At 45.4% G+C, this 19,342-nt stretch overlaps 1 protein-coding gene across 1 annotated transcript in view; it reads right to left on the minus strand.

The window, feature by feature from the left end:
* Vstm4 (V-set and transmembrane domain containing 4) overlaps window positions 1–19,342 on the minus strand; it is an 86,824-nt gene that overhangs the window by 31,337 nt on the left and 36,145 nt on the right. The window contains exons 4-5 of the mRNA XM_013033722.1: window positions 14,599–14,706; window positions 8,231–8,264 (exon numbers count right to left, since the gene is read on the minus strand). Of these exons, the coding sequence (XP_012889176.1) occupies window positions 8,231–8,264; window positions 14,599–14,706 (142 nt within the window). The remainder of the gene's footprint in view (window positions 1–8,230; window positions 8,265–14,598; window positions 14,707–19,342) is intronic.

Here is a 19,342-nt window from a genome sequence, read left to right on the forward strand (position 1 = left end):
GGAGGGGGTGGTCACTATAGAGCTTGAAGGTTGGGTTCTTGAGATCTGGAGCTATGCCTGTTACCCCCAATAGCCAGGCTCAGTGTGGTCGAAGGGTGGGTAGAGGAACTAGTCTAGAATGAATGATGTCAGCCACCAAAATGGTGTATCTAGAGGGCCAGATATGTGGAAATTCTGTCTCTACTCTTAGAGTTAGGAGTATTTGGGAGCAGACAGGAAGAGGGGGCAGAATCTGCCATAAATTGAGCTGATTCTACTTAAAAAAGTAACATAATTATAAGTAAGTCACATACACCCGGCCACATTCTGCTTTGGTAACAAACAGCACATCAAAGTGCAGTTATCTTGAAGTACAGCAGGAGTCCCTTGAATGTCTCTTGAACATCTATGGGCCACCAGTGCACTGTGGGTGGCTCATTTATATAATCCTAGCTATTCAGGAGGCTGAGCTCCAATGATCACAGGTCGAAGCCAGCATGAAGGAGAATGTCTGTAAGACTATTATCTCCAATTAACCACCAAAAAGTCAGACGTGGAGTTGTGGCTCAAGTGGTACAGTGCCAGTCTTGAGTGAAAAATCTAAAGGCCATGTGTAGGTCCTGAGTTCAAGCACCAGTACCAGCACACACAAAAGATTAATTTAATTTTAAAAAATTGCCATCTTCCTACTGGCCTCTGAAACATACTAGAGGTGCAGCTAACTGGTAAATAAAGGGGACTGCCATGAGTTTAGCCTTCCTGAGGATTGAGTACTTTCTTTAGCCCATGGCCGCCATTTTCATGTGTGTGTGTCTACACTATGTAGATCCAAATGGCCCCTGAAGTCTGTTTCTTCCAAATCCTTATCAACTGAGAAGCTGCTTCTTGTCCCTGGATACAGTTATCTGCCAAATGCTCTAAAGAGGGCGTTCTTAGCCAGGCACAGGTGGCTCACACCTGTAATCGTATCTACTCGGGAGGTTGAGATCTAAGGATTGCAGTTTGAAGCCTGCCCAGGCAGGAAAGTCCATGAGACTTTCATCTCCAATAAACTGCTCAAAAAAAAAAAAAAGAGCCAGAAGTAGTATTCTGGCTCAAGTGGTAGAATGCTAGCCTTGAGGATCAGGAATAGTGCCCAGGCCCTGAGTTCAAGCCCAAGGACTGGCAAAAAAAAAAGCGGGGGAGGGGGGTTTTGTTTGGTGTGGCCTCATCTGGCACCAAGGAGCTCAACCCAGAAAGCCCTTATCATGTGGCAATCAGAAACTGTGTTAGGTCACGTTTTTTATTCTGTGGGGATTTTGTGTGTGTGTGTGTGTGCATGCGTGCGTGTGTGTGCGTGTGTGTGTGTGTGTGTGTGTGTGCGCCTGTGTGTCCCTGGGCTTTTTGCTTAAGGCTAGCATTCTACTACTTGAACCACAGCTCCACTTCCAGCTTTTTTTGGGGTGGGGGAGGAGGGAGTGATTAATTGGATATAACAGTCTCAAGGACTTCCTGCCTGGGCTGGCTTCAAACCTCAATCCTCAGGTCTCAGCCTCCTGAGTAGCTAGGATTACAGGTGAGAGCCACCAGTGCCAGGCATTAGGTCAGATTTTGCTACATCCTTCTGGGCCTCCAGGGCCTTCTTGCTCCATGCTCTGTGGAAGGCATTGCTTCAGTTTATCATTTTACCTCCAGAAATATCCCCATGATTCTCTCCTTCTTGCCTTACTTTTTGATTCTGACAGGGCAAGTGACTCCTGGATTGCAAGAGGGCCCATCCATCCCTCAACTCTAACCACAGGTTCTCCTGCCACTAAGAAAGCCCATGAACTCATGCAAACAGGACAAACTACCTCATATCATGCCCCAGGTTCTTTGAGCTTGCTAAAGAACCTTATCTGCCTCCCAACTATCCAAGATCAATTGGAATTACTCGCTGGGAGCTGCTTAGAAATTGTATTACGTTGCTTTTAAGATGGGTGAACAGTGCCGCGCCTTCTCTGTGACCCCCTTGAAATGGCTCCTTTCTTGTTAAATGAATGACATACATCACACACATCAGACTGTGTCTGGTGCATGGCAAGTACTTAATGGGTATCACCGATCATTATTTTACCGCGTCATTAGCCTCATAATCACTATGGAGTCTGCTCTCTGCAGGCTGAATTGAGTGTGAGGCGGGCCTGCATTCTCTTTAGGCTACAGTGGTGAATGGACTCCAGAAATGGGTATCTTCTTGCTGCTTCTATGACCTTTTAATGAACATATTATTATCATTATTATTAATTATTATTATTATTATTATGTGCTAGTCCTTGAGCTCAAACTCAGTGACTGGGAGCTATCCTCGAACTTTTTTGTTCAAGGCTAGTGCGCTACCAATTGAGCCACATTTCCACATTCAGCTTTTTGCTGGTTAATTTGAGATAAGAGTCTCATGTACTTTCCTGCCCACGCTGGCTTTGAACTACGATCCTCAGATCTCAGCCTCCTGAGTAGCTAGGATTACAAATGTGAGCCATCAGAGCCACTCACATGGTGAACAGGACAATGACAGCCCCTACCCATCAGGGGGCGCTGTGAGGAGTGTAGAGGGCTTGTGCTCAATGCAAAGAGCAGCTTGGCTACTGTCAGTAAGATTACCTCCCTGTTCCTCTCTGCTCTACATCTCACGGCCTCCAACCTCCACAGGCCAAGGAACCCCTGTTATCCAACTCCCCCTCTCCATGGACCTCCCCGAATCCTGCTCCTGTTCCTCTGTTTTATATGCTGTAGCCCTTCAGACCTCCAGGAGGCCTTCTCCTGCCTAGCCAAGCTGTCAGGAGTGCCTCCTCTGCCATCTCCAGCCCCCCAGGGCCCACAGTTTACTTCTCTGAGCTTCCCCTTAGACAGATGCCTGTTATCTTATATCTGCTCTATGGCTTTATAATCTATCAAATAGGAAAAAAAAGTAACTTGGTATAAAGATGAAGAAATAACAGAATCATTTGCACTTACCAGGTATGTTGGAAGACTTAATTAGAGGCTAACTCATTTAATCCTCCCAATAAAGCTATGTGCTAGATATATTATCTCCCCTCTTTTCAAAGTCTTTCAGCAATGTTGATTTTCAGCAAAGAACACACAGCAATCCATGTAAGAGTTTGGATTTGAATGGGAGCAGCCAGGCCCCAGGGCCTTTATCTTTGCAGCAAATCATCATTCAGAGAAAGAACAAATATTTCAGGGCCTATGACCATTGAGAGAGAGAGAGAGAGAGACAGAGACAGAGACAGAGACAGAGACAGAGACAGAGACAGAGAGAGACAAAGAGATCTGTAACTACCAGATAGATATCTGTATCAGATCAGATATATGTATCAAATAGATCTCAGATAACTATATGTATCTATAGGGAAAGACAGATCTATCTATCTCTATCTCTCTATCTCTCTATAGGGATACATATATATATATAGAGAGAGAGAGATCTAACTGTATCTGTCTATATGTTAGATCCATCTATCTATCCATATATATATATATATATATATATATAGTTCTATAGTATATGTGTGTGTGTACATATGTATATGATCCAGTAATTGCATCTCTGGTTCAGAGCCTGGTCTTTAGATTCCTTTTAAAGTCCTATCTCCATTTTTACTCCAAGATCCTGAACATGTCACTCATTGAATCCCACAATGCCATTGTCAGGGGCTATTAAAAACCTCTTAGCTGGGTGCTGGTGGCTCACGTCTGTAATCCTAACTCACTCAGGAGGCTGAGATCTGAGGATCATGGTTTGAAGCCATATTCTTATCTCTGAATTTTCTAGCCAAAAGCTGGAAGCAGAGGTGTGGCTCAAGTGGTAATAATACCTGCCTTGAACAAAAAAAAGGTAAGCAGAAGTATGAGGCTGATTTCAAGCCCAGGTAGCAGTATGAATAAACAAATAATTATCTTTGATGGTGGAAAGACCAAAAATGCTTTCAAATTAAGCTCAGAGCCAAAGCTGAACTGTGCCTGTTGTTCATTCTCAATAGATGGCCCCATGTCCCTATCTAGCAGGAGAGAGAGTGTGGCTCAGGAAGCATGAGGGCTGGCGTGGGTGCATGCAGCCCACTGTCCTGCCTCTCACTTGTAAGCACTTCCTTGTCACCCAGCCAGGAGGCATGGTCCCCTTCCCAGGCTGCCTGGGAATTACTTCCCTCTTGTTCATGTCTGTTCTTGCACAACTTTCTCCAGCTTGACCTCAGGAAGGAAGAGCCCAATCTCTGCATGGTGGATGGAGCTACATTTCCAGGACTTCTGGGACCATTTCATGCTGCTCTTGGCATGTTTTCCCCCAGGGAGGATGGGCTTGAAGTCCCGCAGAGCCCTGAGACATCCAGGCTGTGTTTTGAGATCCCTCTGGCCATGGGAAAGGAACACTGTCCCAGTCCTGAAGGTCACCCCTCCCAGAACAGAACGACAGCTTCTGACCTCAGGGATAAGACACAGGCGAGATGATTTATTTTTCCTCCTCTTTGAATTTCTCTTAGCAAGTCACAGGATTCCTTGGAGTCTCCAGTTCCTGCCCCGGTCACTTGGCAAAGCCTGTTTTCTCTGTGACCACAGCCTCTCAGGCACCAATGTGCGGCTTCTTCCTACGGGCCCCTCCCCTGCCTGAGGGTTTCCGTTTCTGGAATTTGGCTCAGGTCCTGTACTTTCTGCTCCCTCCTCCTTGAGAATATGTAGTCAAAGGACAGAACAGGGTCAGGCACCAGGGTCTTATGCCTATAATCCTAGCTACTTGGGAGGCTGAGATCTGAGGATCTTGGTTTGAGGCCAGCTGGGTTAAGAAAGTCCATGAGACTCATCTCCAATTGCCCAGCAAAAAGCTAGAAGTAGAGCTATGGCTCAAGAGGTAGAGTGCTAACCTTGAGCAGAAAAGCTCAGGGCTAGTGCCTAGGGCCACGGCCTAAATTGAAGGAGAGAATCAACCCATTCACCAGGCACCAAGCGAGGACATCAGAGCAGCATTAAGCAGGACAGGCAGGAGGGTGGAATTGAGAGGATGAGGGCCAAGCTGGGCAGACGTTCATTCCCAGGTTTATGGAGGCAAGACCTGGCCCCAGTGTGGTCCATGGGTGCCAGTCACGGCAAATTTTCCAGGGGCAGATGTACAGGTTGATCCAATGGGCACAGGCCCATGGGGAAAGCCGCAAATCAGGCACCCTAACCTTCTTCACTGACAGCCACCAGTTGTGACTTGCAGAAATGCATGGATTGGAGGGGCCGGTAGCATTTGAGTAGGCCTCTGTGATCACCCTTGACCTCAGCATTGTGGTTTTGGTATAAAATAGTGCCCAAAGGCCACATGCTTAGAAAGAAGGCTGTGAGGTCACTTTGGGAAGTGGCGGAATGCCTAAGGGGTCGGGCTTAGTAGAAGGAAGTGAGGTCACTGGGGGTATGCCTCTGAAGGGGACAGTGGGACCCTGACCAAGGGGTCCTTGCTTCCATTTTACTTCCAGGCCACGAGAAGGAAGATGATTTACTCTACCACATGCTCCTGCCATGATTTTCTTTCTTGCAAAACAACCAAGCCAACTGCCTGTAGACTGTAAGCTCAGAAATCATGGGCTGAAATAAATCTTTCCTCTCTTCAATTTGATTTTCTTAGATATTTTGTCATAGTAACAGAAAGCTGACAAATACACTTGTGCATCCCAGGGCTGGGGAGACCAAACTTTAATGTGGGATGACTGCGTTGCTTGCTGTGTTTGGAGACTCAGCCATCACCTGTTCAGAATGAAGGAACTTAAGGGAGAGACTGAGGCAGGAAGGAAGAAGAGTTTCATACTCCCCGTGACAGGCCAGACACAGGCATCCCAGGAAGCAAACCCTGAGAGATTCTCTGTAGCCACTGAGGCTTGAACTCAGGGTCAAGCATTGTCCCTGGGCTATTTTGCTCAAGGCTAGCACTCTATCACTTGAGCCATACCTCCACTTCCAGGTTTTTAGTAGTTAACTGGAGATACAAGTCTCATGGACTTTCCTGACTGGACTGTCTTTGAACCACAATCCTCAGATCTCAACCTCCTGAATAGCTAGGATTATAGGCATGAGCCATTGGCGCCCTATGGCACTATAGTTTTATGACATTTTTATCAAATCCCCCAAGTTCCCTCTTTCCCTTTTACAACTAACCTCCATTCCTACCTACAATTATGGGGAGCCTGATTTTACCTCCCATCTCTGTAAATACACCTTTCCTAGGCATTTGGTTGAAACAAAATAATACAATTGTTAAATGTTGCATCTGGCGTCATTCATTTAGTCATGTTTTGATTCCAGCCTTTGTCTGTATTCTGTATTCCTTACCAAGTAGTACTTTATTGTACACACTGCTAAGTTATGTTTATTCATTCACAAGTTAATGAACAAACTTAGATTGTCTCCAGCTTCAGCTGCAATGAATAAATCAACTATGAACAATTCCACATGGCTGTTTATGTGAGCATTTTCCTATGACAGATCACTACACGTGGAATTTACTGGTTCATATGGTTAGTGGTGTAATGTCTTTAAAAACTATAAACTATTGTCTTGTTTGGTTGCCCCATTCCTACCAGCAATGCATGAGGATCCACTTTCTCTACTCTTTTGTCAGTTTTTAACATTGTCTGTCACTATGATCATAGCCATTGTAGTAGAGAGAGTTGTGGTATTGCACTGTGATTTTTTTTTTGGTTGGTTGTGTGGCTTGAATTCAGCCTGGGTGCTTTCCCTGAGTTCTTTTGCTCAAGGCTAATGCTGTATCATTTTGAATCATAGCTCTACTTCTGTTTTTTGGTGGTTAATTGGAGATAAGGCTCTCATGCATTTTCCTGCTCTGGCTGGCTTTGAACTGTGATCCTCAAATCTCAGCCTCCTGAGTAGTGAGGATTACAGATGTGAGCCACCAGCACGCCACTGCACTGTGATTTTAATTGGAATTTCCCTAATGATTTTCCTAAGGATACACAAAATATTTTCATGTACTTAATAGCACATTTGTTAGGGAACTTTATATTCAAATCTTTTTGTTCATTTGTAATTGTGCTATTTGTCTTCTTCTTATTGAGTTAGAAAAGCTCTTTATATAATTAGGAACTAATTTTCTTATCACTATCTGATCAGTAGGGATTCTCTCTCATATGGTGGTTTATCTTTTCTTTGCTTTAGTGGTATCTTTGGAAAGCCAAAGGTTTTTAATTTTATCAATGTATTTGCTTAGAAATACTGCACAGTGTCGCAAAGGTTTTTCTCATAGATATTTTACAAATTTATCCTTTACACTTAGGTCTAATTTCCCATCAATTTTGAGGACAGTATAAGATAAAGGTCTCTGTGTTTTTGTCTATGGACAGTTCTGGGCCCTAGAACCTTTCATTAAAATGACCTTACCATAGGGCTGTCCTGGCATTTTTGCCAAGATTCACCTAACATTTAGTGTAAGGATCGATTTCTGGGCTCTCAATTATGTTCTATTGACCCCATGCTTATATTTGACCAACTTTTCATTTGCTTGATTCTTGTAACCTCAGAATAAGTTTTGAAAAGAGGAAAAGAAAATGCTCTCTGTTCTTTCTGAAAATTGTCTTCTAAAAATCTAGAATCAGCTCATTAGCATAAGCAGAACCGTGCCATTGTTAAACCAGCATCAATTAGTTGTACAAGCGGGGGGGGGGGGTAGATTCTGATATGTCCATTTATGCACACAGAGCATCTTGATCAAGATCATCCTCTCATCATTCTCCCTCCTCTTCCCTCCACAAACCAGTCTCAGCAAGTTTCGTTGCTCCATTTTCACACATGCACACAAAGTATTTTGGCCACATTCGCCCTCCTGTATCCTCTGTGTTTGCCCATCCCCCTCACACTAGTATCCACCTATGTGGTACACACAAGGTAATTGTTCAAAGAGGCCTCATCATCTAAAACGATTGTAACCTGTGCTGTATGCTCCACCAGCAAAGGTGAGTGGGGATGGGCAGAACAAATCAGTCCTCTAGAGGGCGATTAGGGGTGTGTACTCAGAAGGTAGCTTGGTTCAGCCCTTCCAGCCCTGAACACCCACATGGCTGGTACCCTGAGCCACTTGCCATCTGATTTTGCAAATAACACAATTTCAAACGCACAAACACATGCTGAGCACACATTTATAGACTTTGTGCATTCATGTGCAGATCTTCTCAGTTAAAAAATGCATATTTCACCAAAAGAAAATAACAAGTCATTGCATATGGAACTAAGAAAATCTCCCTACCTGTTCTGAGGGCATTTCACCAAATAATGTCTCACTGTAAAAGAAAAACAAAGAACAGAAGACAGTAAATAAATGGTACTTTGGATACACTCAAGTCATTCCCTAAAATGCAGGAACTCTGGTCTTTCTGGGTGTTGGTGCTATACCACCCCAAGGGCTTCTTGCATGCTTCTCTTTGGAGGAAATGCAGCAGAATGATACAAGCAGGTACAGAGATACCAGGGGTTTGATTTTCTCCAGCTGTGCATGAGCCAAGTGAGAAGCCTCACACCTCAGGCTTCCTGGTTACCTAACCTATATATAATGTTCATTTGGGGCCAATGCATGTTGAGTTGGGTCCTAACCTGAAGGGTCCTGAACTAATAAAGTCGCCCAACATCTGAGCTCAGTCTTAGTCATGAGGAAGTGTTTTGGGGTCAGATCAGGTAATACATCTCCATTCAGAAGCTCCTCAGTATAAAATGGTTTCATTCTTTAATGAACACTCTTTCAAGATGCAAAAGAGGCCTTTGCAAAGCTGGGCTTTGTAGTGGTATATGCCTGTCATTCCAGCACATAGAAGGCTCAGGTATGAAGATGAACATTTCCATGATCTTTCCAGGACAGCCTGTGCTATAGAGCAAGTTCCAGGCCCATCTGGAGTACATAATGAGACTTCAGTTTTGTTTTGTTTTGTTTTTAATGAGCTAAGTGTTGGTGGCTCCTATCTGTAATCCTAGCTACCCAGGAAGTTGAGATCTAAGGATTGAGACTTGAAAGGAGCTCAGGCAAGAAAATCTGTGAGGTGCTATCGCCAATAAACTTCCCAAAAGCCAGAAGTGGAGCTGTGGCTCAAATAATAACGCACTAGCCTGGATCTAAAGAAGCTCAAGAACAATGTTCAGGCTTGAATTCAAGCCCCAGGATCAGCATACACAATAAATAAATAAATAGATATCCTTGATAAACCAGTCTTGGAGCAAGACATCCTTGTACAGTAGGTCTTTTGGGGGGGAACACTAAATGATTCTGGCTGCAAAGGAGAAACAAAATACTGGACCATTAATCTGTCAAGTATCCAATTGAAGGTTTGCAGCTGGGCTCAGTTCAAACAGAAGGAAAGCTGAAACAGCCAACAGGACCTGTGTTTGCTGCCTTACGCAGTGACTCTGGGCTCAGCCGCATGCCTTGCCTGGGCCAAAGGAGTATTAGCCAATGTAGAACAAGTCAACACCTAAAACACCCACCAGGAGATGAAAAGGAGACAGCAGGCTTCACAGCTGAGACCCCAGGAGAGCCCAGTCTCAGCCCCTTCCGTAAGTAGATTACATCTGCAACAATGACTCCAGGTGAGACTAGCAAACAAACTGTCCCACCGAGTCTAGCCCAAATTGAAGACCATGAAATTCCAGGCAAATGAAACATCTGTGTCATGCCGCATCACATTTGTGGGTGATTTGTGTAGGAAAAATACAGGATCCAGAGCAGGACCCAGCATCCAGCACTATAAAACTTTTTGTATGTCAAAACCTAGGAGAAAGCCCATGGAAAAAAACACCTCAATGTCAACCTCCCAGCCTCAGAACTGTGAGAGCACAACTATCAGTGATTTCCTATGACATAAATGTCTGAGTCCCGTCAGGAGCTAGTGGCTCACACCTGTAATCCTAGCAACCTAGGAGGCTGAGATGGGAGAATCGTGAATCAACACCAGCAGGAACAAGAGTCCATGAGACTCTTATCTCCAATTAAGCACAAGAATCCAAAAGTGGTGCTGTGGCTCAAGTGGTAGAGTTAAGCAAATAAAAGCTCAGAGCTAGCACCCAGGCCCTGTGTTCAAGCTGCAGGACAGGAACAAAAATGAATTAATCAATTAATTAAAATAAAAAATAAGTGCCCGAGCCCTGTCTGAGGGCTTTGCTGAGCACACTGAGTACACTGAGCACTGAGGAAAGAGCAGATGCCCTCTTCAATCCCTGTACCACTCACAAAACCATGAGCAGGCAGCACTGAGCTCCCTACAGATGGAGAAACTTCAGAGTCTCCCAGGATTCCACAGCAGGAGCCAGCCAGGACTTAGGCTGGAGGTAAGAGAGTCCCAGGAGCTGGCCTGTGTTGGGAGAGGTGAGGAAAGATGACAGCCTGAAGGCTTTGGAAGTGAGGAGCCTGGAAAGAAATGGAGGTGGCAGCTAAGAAAAGCAAGGAGCCTAGTCAGCATAGGTTACAGAAGGTGCATGCCAGTTTGGTGTGGGGGGTGGGGAAGAGGGGAGTCTGAGGCCAAAGCCAGGTACATGCAGGGCTGGCACTCCCATTCATAAAGAGATTCTAGACACAGGTGACTATGCATCAGCAGTGCTGATTATAGAGTGTAGGGAAAGTTAGTGTGGAGCCCCACAGAGGCAGAGACCCCAAGGTAAGAATTTGGATGCAGTAGTGTTTAAAAGGAGATCCTAGGGGCCCCAATGGGGAGCTGGGAAGGATCAGGGAAGAGAAGAAAGCCTTTTATTAAGAGTGGATAATGGAACAAACTTTCTCCATGGGTGACTTCACCCAGCACACTGGATCCAAAGACTGGTTAGCCAGCCCACTCAGGGCAGGCATCTGTGTGTGTGTGTGTGTGTGTGTGTGTGTGTGTGTGTGTGTGTGTGTGTGTGTGTGTGTGTGTGTGTGTGTGTCCTGGGGCTTGAACTCAAGGCCTGAGCTTTTTTTGCTCAAGACCAGAGCTCTACAACTTGAGCCACATCTCTACTTCTAGCTTTTTCTTTTGTGGGGGTGAAGGTTGTTAAAGGTAAGAGTCTCATGAATTTTCCTGCAATCCTCAGATCTCAGCCTTCTGAGTAGCTAGGATTATAGGCATGAACCACCCAAGCCAGGCTGGGGTATGAATCTTTTTCAATGGTAGTCTTTCAAACTGTGGAATGTCAAAGGCTGAAAGGAAGATAAGTCTTTCCTATATCTGCTGCCAGAAAGCCACAGTCCTGAGCCACACCCTGCCCTTTCTCCTCTTCCTTAGCCAAAACCTTGGATCACCACAAATGCAGGCAGATTTGGTCTCCATTGGCACTGTCTCTGTCGCCTGGCAGCTGGGTGCCCATCTGATCAGCCCTGCATGGGGGCCAGGCCCTTCCAGGTGTGGCTGGCCTGCTCTCACCTCTGATCTGCTCACCCTGTACTTGGGTCCTACGGAGATGCTGTATTGGATCCCTGATGCCTCTACTTTGTTCATTGAGTGTTTCTCACCCACTGTGAGTCTCCAAGATGGGTGCCTCTACTTTCCTGCAACCTCAGCCAGTGCAGGGAGCCCAACAGTGTAGAAAAGCACTGCTAATATTTGAGATCCAGCCCATGAGCACTGCCCGCAGTTCCCTGCAGGGAGAGACAAGACAGAGATACCCCCTCCCCCACACAGTCCTGTGTTCTCACCATGTGAGACCTGAAGGCCCACAACATCCAGGAAACAGCCCTGCCCTGCCCAGAATACAATCCCATTCATAATCTTTTCTTTTTATTTTGTGCCAGTACTAGAGCTTGAGCTCAGGGCCTGGGCACTATCCCTTAGCTATTTTGCTCAATGTAGTCACTCTACCACTTGAAACACAACTCCACTTTTTGGTGGTTAGTTGGGGCTCAGTGTCTCCTGTGTCCTTTTCTGCCCAGGCTGACTTCGAACTGTGATCCTCAGATCTCAACTTCCTAAGTAGCTAGGATTATTACAGCCATGACTGTCCTGCCTATCCATACATACTTATATAGCCTTTATTTTAAGAGTTAAATATAAAAGATGATTGCCTTTTCCAGATCTCAAATATTCTCAAAAGAAGAGATGAAAATATTAGAATTTGCTTTACTGTATGATAAATCACCTTCCTCTTTCTCCTTTAATTGAAGAACAGTAAATTGACTTGAGAGGATACAGGCTGCACACCTTACTTATCTATAAATTTCATGTCAAATTAATAATTGGAACATTTAAGAATATTTGTTATAAGCTGAATATGGTGGTGCACAGCTGTAATTCCAGCTACATAGAAGGTAGGAGTGGAGGGTCACAGTCTAGGCCAGCCTGGGGCAAAAGTGAAGACCCTATCTGAAAAAAATATCTGGTAAAACACCTGCCTAGTAAGCATGAGACATTGATTTCAAATTCCAGTAACACACACACACACACACACACACACACACACACACACACATACACACAGAGGTTGTTTGGTACTGGTGGCTCATGCCTGTAATCTTAGCCACTCATGAGGCTGAGATCTGTGGATAACTAGTTCAGGCAGGAAAGTCCATGAGACTCTTATCTCCAATTGACCAGCAAAAAAGCTGGAAGTAGGACTGTGGCTCAAGTGGTAGAGTGCTAACCTTGAGCAAAAAAGCTAAGGGACAGTGCCCAGGCCCTAAGTTCCAGCCCCAGAACTGGCACAATAATAATAATAATAATAATACTATGCTTTAGAATGTTTGCAGCTTCTGCTCTAGGACTGCTGGGCCCAGGTAAGGGGGCCACTTGAGCCCATCATATGCACCCCTTTGTCCTTGCCCTCGGTGTGTGTGGAGTGCATGGCTCCTGGGCCAACAGTGGGTGAGACCTGTCCAGCCTGCATCATAGGATACCATCCTGTGATCCTGAGAAGAGTCACACAGGACCAAGCTGAGGAGCCGGGGAAGATGGAGCTCTTTGGAGTGTGGATGGACATTCCTTCAGCCATTTCTAGAATTTCTAGGATTTCTAGAATTGAAATATGGTAGACCTGAGGAGTGGTTGGGCCTGAGCCTCACCTCTGTCCTTCTATTTTGAGGCCTTACCAGTCCCCTGAGCCTTGCTCGGCTGACACAGGAGCTAGGCAGGGTGCCATCCAGGACTGAATGAGGACTTGGAGGAGCCATACCAGGAGCCTGGCTTACAGCAGGTACTCAGACTGCATTGGCCAGCTGAGGAGGGCTTTTAAATGCTGAGTACAGGTGCCCATGCTCATTCTCTGAATTTTCCGTGAGTCCAGGAGAAGGTTCCAGCAGCTCTTGTGTGTCCCGATTGTCCTTTGTGGCTCTGCTTTCCCCACCCCACCCCCCACCAGTCCTGCTATGGACCTCATGGGGCCTGCAGCTCAAGTGTGATCTTTCATGCCAAGCCCTGGCACAGGACCCTATAGAAAACAGCTGGTCTGGAAACTGCTCTAGATCTTCCAAGCTCCAGCAGCTGGGAACAGCAGCTGGGAAACAAAGCCATTTGTTCACCATTTGTGAAGTCAAGTTCCAAACAAGGCAAGTCACACCCACGGTCCCTATATCACAGTGACCTCAGGAAGGGAGGTGTGTGCCAACGCCATGTACAGCATGTGCCACTAGCTGAGAGAGGCTGTTAAAGGGGGCTGAATGAGACAGAAGGGTGGGGCCACAGAGAGGGTAGGTGTCACGGAGCTGGCTATGGAGGCCCGCAGTCACTCCCTGCTGGACAGATTCTCCGAGCTGCAAAATGGAGGCTTCCTGAGAGACAAGGACTCCAGCAACCCCAAGCAGCACTCACAGAGAACTCAAGAACAGCAGAACTCACAGGCCTGAGAAAGACAAGCAGGAAGAGAGAATGAGCTAGGGATGACAGAGAGTAGGAAACCAGTAATACTGACAAGAAAGGAGGCAGGCCGTGTACAGTAGCTCATGCCTATAATCCTAGGTACTTGGGAGGCTGAGATACAGAGGATTATGGTTCAAAGCCAGCCTGGGCAGAAAAGTCCTTGAGGCTACATGACCAAGTCAATCAACAAAAAGCCAAGCTAGAGATGCGGCTCACATGGTAGAAAACCAGCTGAGCTAGAAAGCCAAGTAATCATGAGGCACTAAGTTTAAACCCCAGCACCAGAAAGAAAACAAACAAAGGTAGGAGGGAACACTCAGGCAAAGAAAGTAGGAAGAACTGCAGATGCCAGCTGCCTGTGAAGTGACAGCTCTTGATAATAATAAGAAGTTGCATCCAAGGAAGGATATGTACGATATATAAAGCCCCTTCATGAATGAGAAGACTCGAAGTCCAGAACAGTTTAGGATCACATCCAGTCTTAAGAGATGGAGCCAAAAATGCAGCCCCCAGGCTTTGTCCATGCCCCGCAGCTTCTTCAGAGCAGGGAAAAATGAGATGAGAGGGATTGTGGATCTCAGAAACCCAGGAGGAAAGGAGCTTGAAGCAAAGGAGCATCCAGACAATGCCACAGCCGTCAGTGTATTTCAGCAGTGTCTGAGAGAAACACATCCGCACGCTGACCTTGCTTGCCAGTTCCTGTAATGCCTGACTCAGGATGTCTTTTCCTCCAAAGTACTACTTTGCCCAGCACCTTCTACCGGTCTGTGGGCGGTGTCCTCTTTTCCAGACATGACCTTATCTGTTTTCTTACCTCGGGATTTCCTCTTGTGAAACACAGACTGGCAGAAGATGACCAGGGTGAAGAGCAGAACGCTGAGGATGCCCACACAGCACACGAGGACAGCGCACACATAGAGATCTGAAAGAGAAGGGCACACGGGGGGTCAGTGCTGTGGGAACTGCATGCTCACCTAACAGTGCTAGACGTCCCCCTACCACAGTGCAGTATGTGGCTGGAAGGACACAGATGAATCAAACGGAATCAAGAGCCCAGAAATGGGCCCTTACAAGTATGTTCAATCTTTATTTTTCCCTAGTATGAGACTTGATCTGAGGACCTTGAGGTCTTACTCTGCTTTCTTCTACATGGTTGGTGCTCTACCACTGGAGCCATGCCTTCATCCTGGACTTTTGATGGTAAATTGGAGATGGGACTTCCAAAGACTTTTTTTGCTTGGGCTAAATTCCAACCATGATCTTCAGCTCTCAGCCTCCTGAATAGCTAGGAATAATATGTCAGTGAGTCACCAACACCTGACTCAAATGATTTTTTTTTTTGCCTATTACAAAAGTGCTTCAAGTTGGTGGCTCCGCCTGTACTCTTAGCTACTCAGGTGGCTAAGATCTAAGTATCTTGATTCAAAGTAGCCTTGAACAACAACATAAAATAAGCTCAGGGACAGCACCAAGGCTCTGAGTTCAAGCCTCAGAACCAGTACCAAACACACACACACACACACAAAACAGTGTAAGTGAAGATTCTTCCCTATGTGTTGAAGTGGTCAGACTTCCTTCCATTGCCAAAATTATAGAGATAAGAATTCAAAATGAACCACAAATCTAAGTTTAATTTAGGCAGAAAAAAGCATAAGAGAGAAATCTGTAGACTCTAAGCTGAAGCAGAGACTTAATAGCAGAAATACTCCCCATATAAGTAACACTTGAGGTGCTGGAGTGAAACGAGGTGCTGAGCTCAGACCCAGCATCCATCAGGCCCTGAGTTTGGTACCCAGTAAATAGCAAAACAAAACAAGAAGTAGAACTTAACCAATTTGATTGCATCCATATTGAAAAGTTTTGCTCTGTAACCAACCCTGTAGAGTCAAGCTACAGATTTATCTAAAATGTGAAGATTTCTCCAAACATAACATAAGATAATCTAACAATCCTCTCATGAAAAAGCAAAACATAGAGACATTGCCAAAGAGAATGTGCAGGGAGCAAAGAAACACATGAGAATTTCCTCAGCCATTAAAGGAATAGAAAGTACAACCACAGAGAGATATCCCACACAGCATTCAAAATGGCTCAAGTAAGAACTAGTAGCAGTACCAAATGCTGGCAAGGTGTGGATGAACCATGGCATTCAGAAATTTCTGGACAGTAAAAAGGCCTGAATCTTACTGTGGGCAGCTTGGTATTCTATCCGTTCTTTTCCATAGCAAATGATTCAAGCATTCATAAACATGAATCTCGATACACTGATCACATTATACTATTCAGATTTAATTCCTAGAGCAGGAACATACCTTTGTAAAGCCCTTGTCTTTGAAGAAATGTGTGTGTGTGTCTGTGTGTCTGTCTTTGTGTCTGTCTGTCTGTGCATACTCAGGCACATACACATCAGTATTGGGGTTTGACCTCAAGGCCTCAAACTCTCATTTGGCTCATTTGGCTCAAGGCTCGCACTCTATCATTTGAGCCACCTACACCTCTACTTCTGGCTTTTCTTGCTGTTTGATAAGAGATAAGAGACTCAAGAATTTGTCTGCCTGGGCTGGCTTCAAATAGCATGTCTTCAGATCTCAGCCTCCTGAATAGCTAGGATTGCAGGTGTGAGCCACTGGCGCTCAGCTGGAAGTGGATATTTGAATTCTTAAGCTGAAAAGGCCAGCATACCAGTAGGGACAAGTGGCAGGGGTGGTTGGTGGCTGGCCTCTGAGGGGAGCCTGGAGATGTGGGTCGGACTGGCAATCAGTGGAACGGGGAGAGGATAGACCAGGATATCTAGTGAGTTCCACCTCTTTCTTCCATGGTCCCAGGCTCAGGGAGGCCCAGGGCAGCCTCTTCCCTATAGTCCAGGAGGTCTTTGTCTGAGACCAGGCCTGAACTTGGTATCCGATGCTTTTGCTCACTGGCTGATTTTTCTACCACCTCCAACCCCATCTTCTTATTTTCTTAGGCATGGTCAACATTTATTTCTAAGCTACTTTGAGTAGGTTTCTGTGGCTGGCCACTAAACATTCTACACTCAAAATAAAATAAAATGGTCAGCCCTCTGTACCTGCAGCTGATCACACATGGATCAGAAACATCTGGAAAAGGGGGTGGGGGCTCCAGTGAACATACATAGACATTTTCCTTGCCATCATTCCCTAAATAATGCAGTACAGAAACTACAATATACCTGACACTTTATCAGGCATGGTAAATCATCTAGAGATGATTAGAAATATTCCAGAGGGTTATGTAGATTCCATTCAAATACAACACTATTTTCTCGAGCATCCATTCATAGGATTTTGTTCTGGGGGTTGCATGCAGAAAAATCATGGGATCCATTGAAACTGAGAAGGATGACTTTTTTGGGATTAATTTACTTAATGGTTATTATAGAGGTGACATACAGAAGAATTACAATTGCATGAGTCAGGTCATGAGCACATTTCCTTTCATACAGTGTCTTCTGCTCCCTCATTTTCTCCCAGTCCTTTCCTCCCTTCTCCATCTACAAGTTGTATAGTTCACTTTCATTAGTATCCAGTGAGCTCCATGGCTGCACTTTTTCACCCTTCTTACCTCAAGAAGGATGATTTTAAGCAGAAAATGTCCTGGGTCACTGCTTCAGGAAAGGGTACCTCCCTAAACTAATATTTAAGAATGAGAGCCTGGCACCAGTGGCTCACTCCTGTAATCCTAGCTACTTAGGAGTCTAAGCAAAGGAAAGAAAGCTCAAGAGCCTTTCTCAACCCTTAGTTGGGCACGCTGATCTTTCATCCAAGCTATGTGTGAAGTTGAGATCTAGAAGTCCATTCTAGCCTAAACAGAGAAGACCTTGAGACTTCATCTCCATGGACAGAAGCTTGATGTGGTGGTGTGCCTGTGAGCCAGCACTGATGGGAAGCCTGAAGCAGGCACATCAAAGCTCATGCCTACACCCAGGCAGGCAGGGAGACCTTTATCCTAAAAATACCAGCAAAAAAAAACAGAGGTGACATAGAGAAGAATTACAATTGCATGAGTCAGGTCATGAGCACATTTCCCTTCATACATTGTCTTCTGTGGCTCAGCAGTATAGCACCAACCAAGCAAGTGCAAGGCTTTGAGGTCGAACCCCAGTATTGCCTGAGCGTGAGGCAAGAGTGAATGGGCAGAAGGGGCTCCCACAAAGGAATCCAGAGCCAGTCACAGAAACAGCAAGATGATGGAGAGAAAGTTCTAGAAGCCAGGAGTAAAATTTGTTTGTTTGTTTGTTTTTTAAAGATTCAATCATAGCACCAAGCACTGCTGGGTAGCCCCCCTGGGTTTTCTTATAGGAAACTACTGGGAAAGTCCTATAGGAAATTCGTGTCAAGGGGACAGAAATTGGGGAGCCACTGGGATGTGAGGCACGTGATATAGAAGTAGTGAAAATGTTCCTGCTACAAAATCCCAAACTGCATTGTTGGGGCTTGGGGAGAAGGGTTGGTGTCTCTTGTGGGTGGCGGTGTGGAGAATTGGGGATCATCTGTGAGAACAATGTTGGGCCTTCATAGTTACCATACAAAACTGGACAATGGGATTGGGAGTTGGGATGGGATACCAGGGCGCAGGGCAGTCAGACAGGGTGACTCCAAGGCCAGTCCTGGCATTACACATCCTTGAGCAAACTAGTTAGGAGCAGGATTAGGGAGTCGTTATTGGAATAAAAAACTATATCAAAAGCTGGACGCCAGTGGTTCACGGCTGTCATGCTATGTAGGAGGCTGAGATTTGAGGATGGTAGTTCCAGCCCAGGCAGGAAAGTCTGTGAGACTCTTTTTCTGATGAAACACCAAAAAGCCAGAAGTGGAGCTGTGGCTCAAGTGGTACAGCATCAGCCTTGAGCAAAAAAGCTCAAAGATAGTACCCAGGCCTTGAGGTCAAGCCCCAGGACTGGCACTATAACCCGTCAAAATAATCAGTATACTACTAGGCAGGTAGATAAGAAATGTGCCTGGAAAGGACTTTGGAGATATGGGACCAAAAGACACGACAACTTGCCCTCAGCTTTCTTCCTGAACCAGAGGAGAGCTGTTGTACAAAGTGTTCACGCCACTGGAGCTAGGCAGCCTGAGCTTATTCATTCATCTGGACCCTTCCTATGAGGCTGGATAGACTAGGGGAAATGAGACATGGTAAATGGAATTCAAAACACTTAAAGATATTCATTCATCTACTTCCCTTAAGACTAAGGGACCAAAGTCATTTTAGGGGAAAAGAGGCAGAATACATTGAGGAAAACAAGGCCTGGTGAAAGCAACGCAGAAACAGGGTATTTAGAAACACAGAAGCACCATCTTCGCTTCTAAGAGAGACAACAAGATGCATTCCTTCCTGGGAGATGCATTTCTCACCCCAAGAATTAACATTTGTTTAGCAGGATGTATCCTTTCTGGGAGAAATGCTCCTCCAAAATGCAGACAACCAGAATGGTAACCTAGACCCAGAAACTTAGAAAGTGTAACAATACCAAGAATGATTGAGCACAAAGACAAACACCTACATTTTCATAACTTTCAAGTCAGACCTCCTGC

This window comes from Dipodomys ordii, unplaced genomic scaffold, assembly GCF_000151885.1.
Source record: "Dipodomys ordii isolate 6190 unplaced genomic scaffold, Dord_2.0 Scaffold176, whole genome shotgun sequence".
NCBI classification, from domain to species: Eukaryota; Metazoa; Chordata; class Mammalia; order Rodentia; family Heteromyidae; genus Dipodomys; species Dipodomys ordii.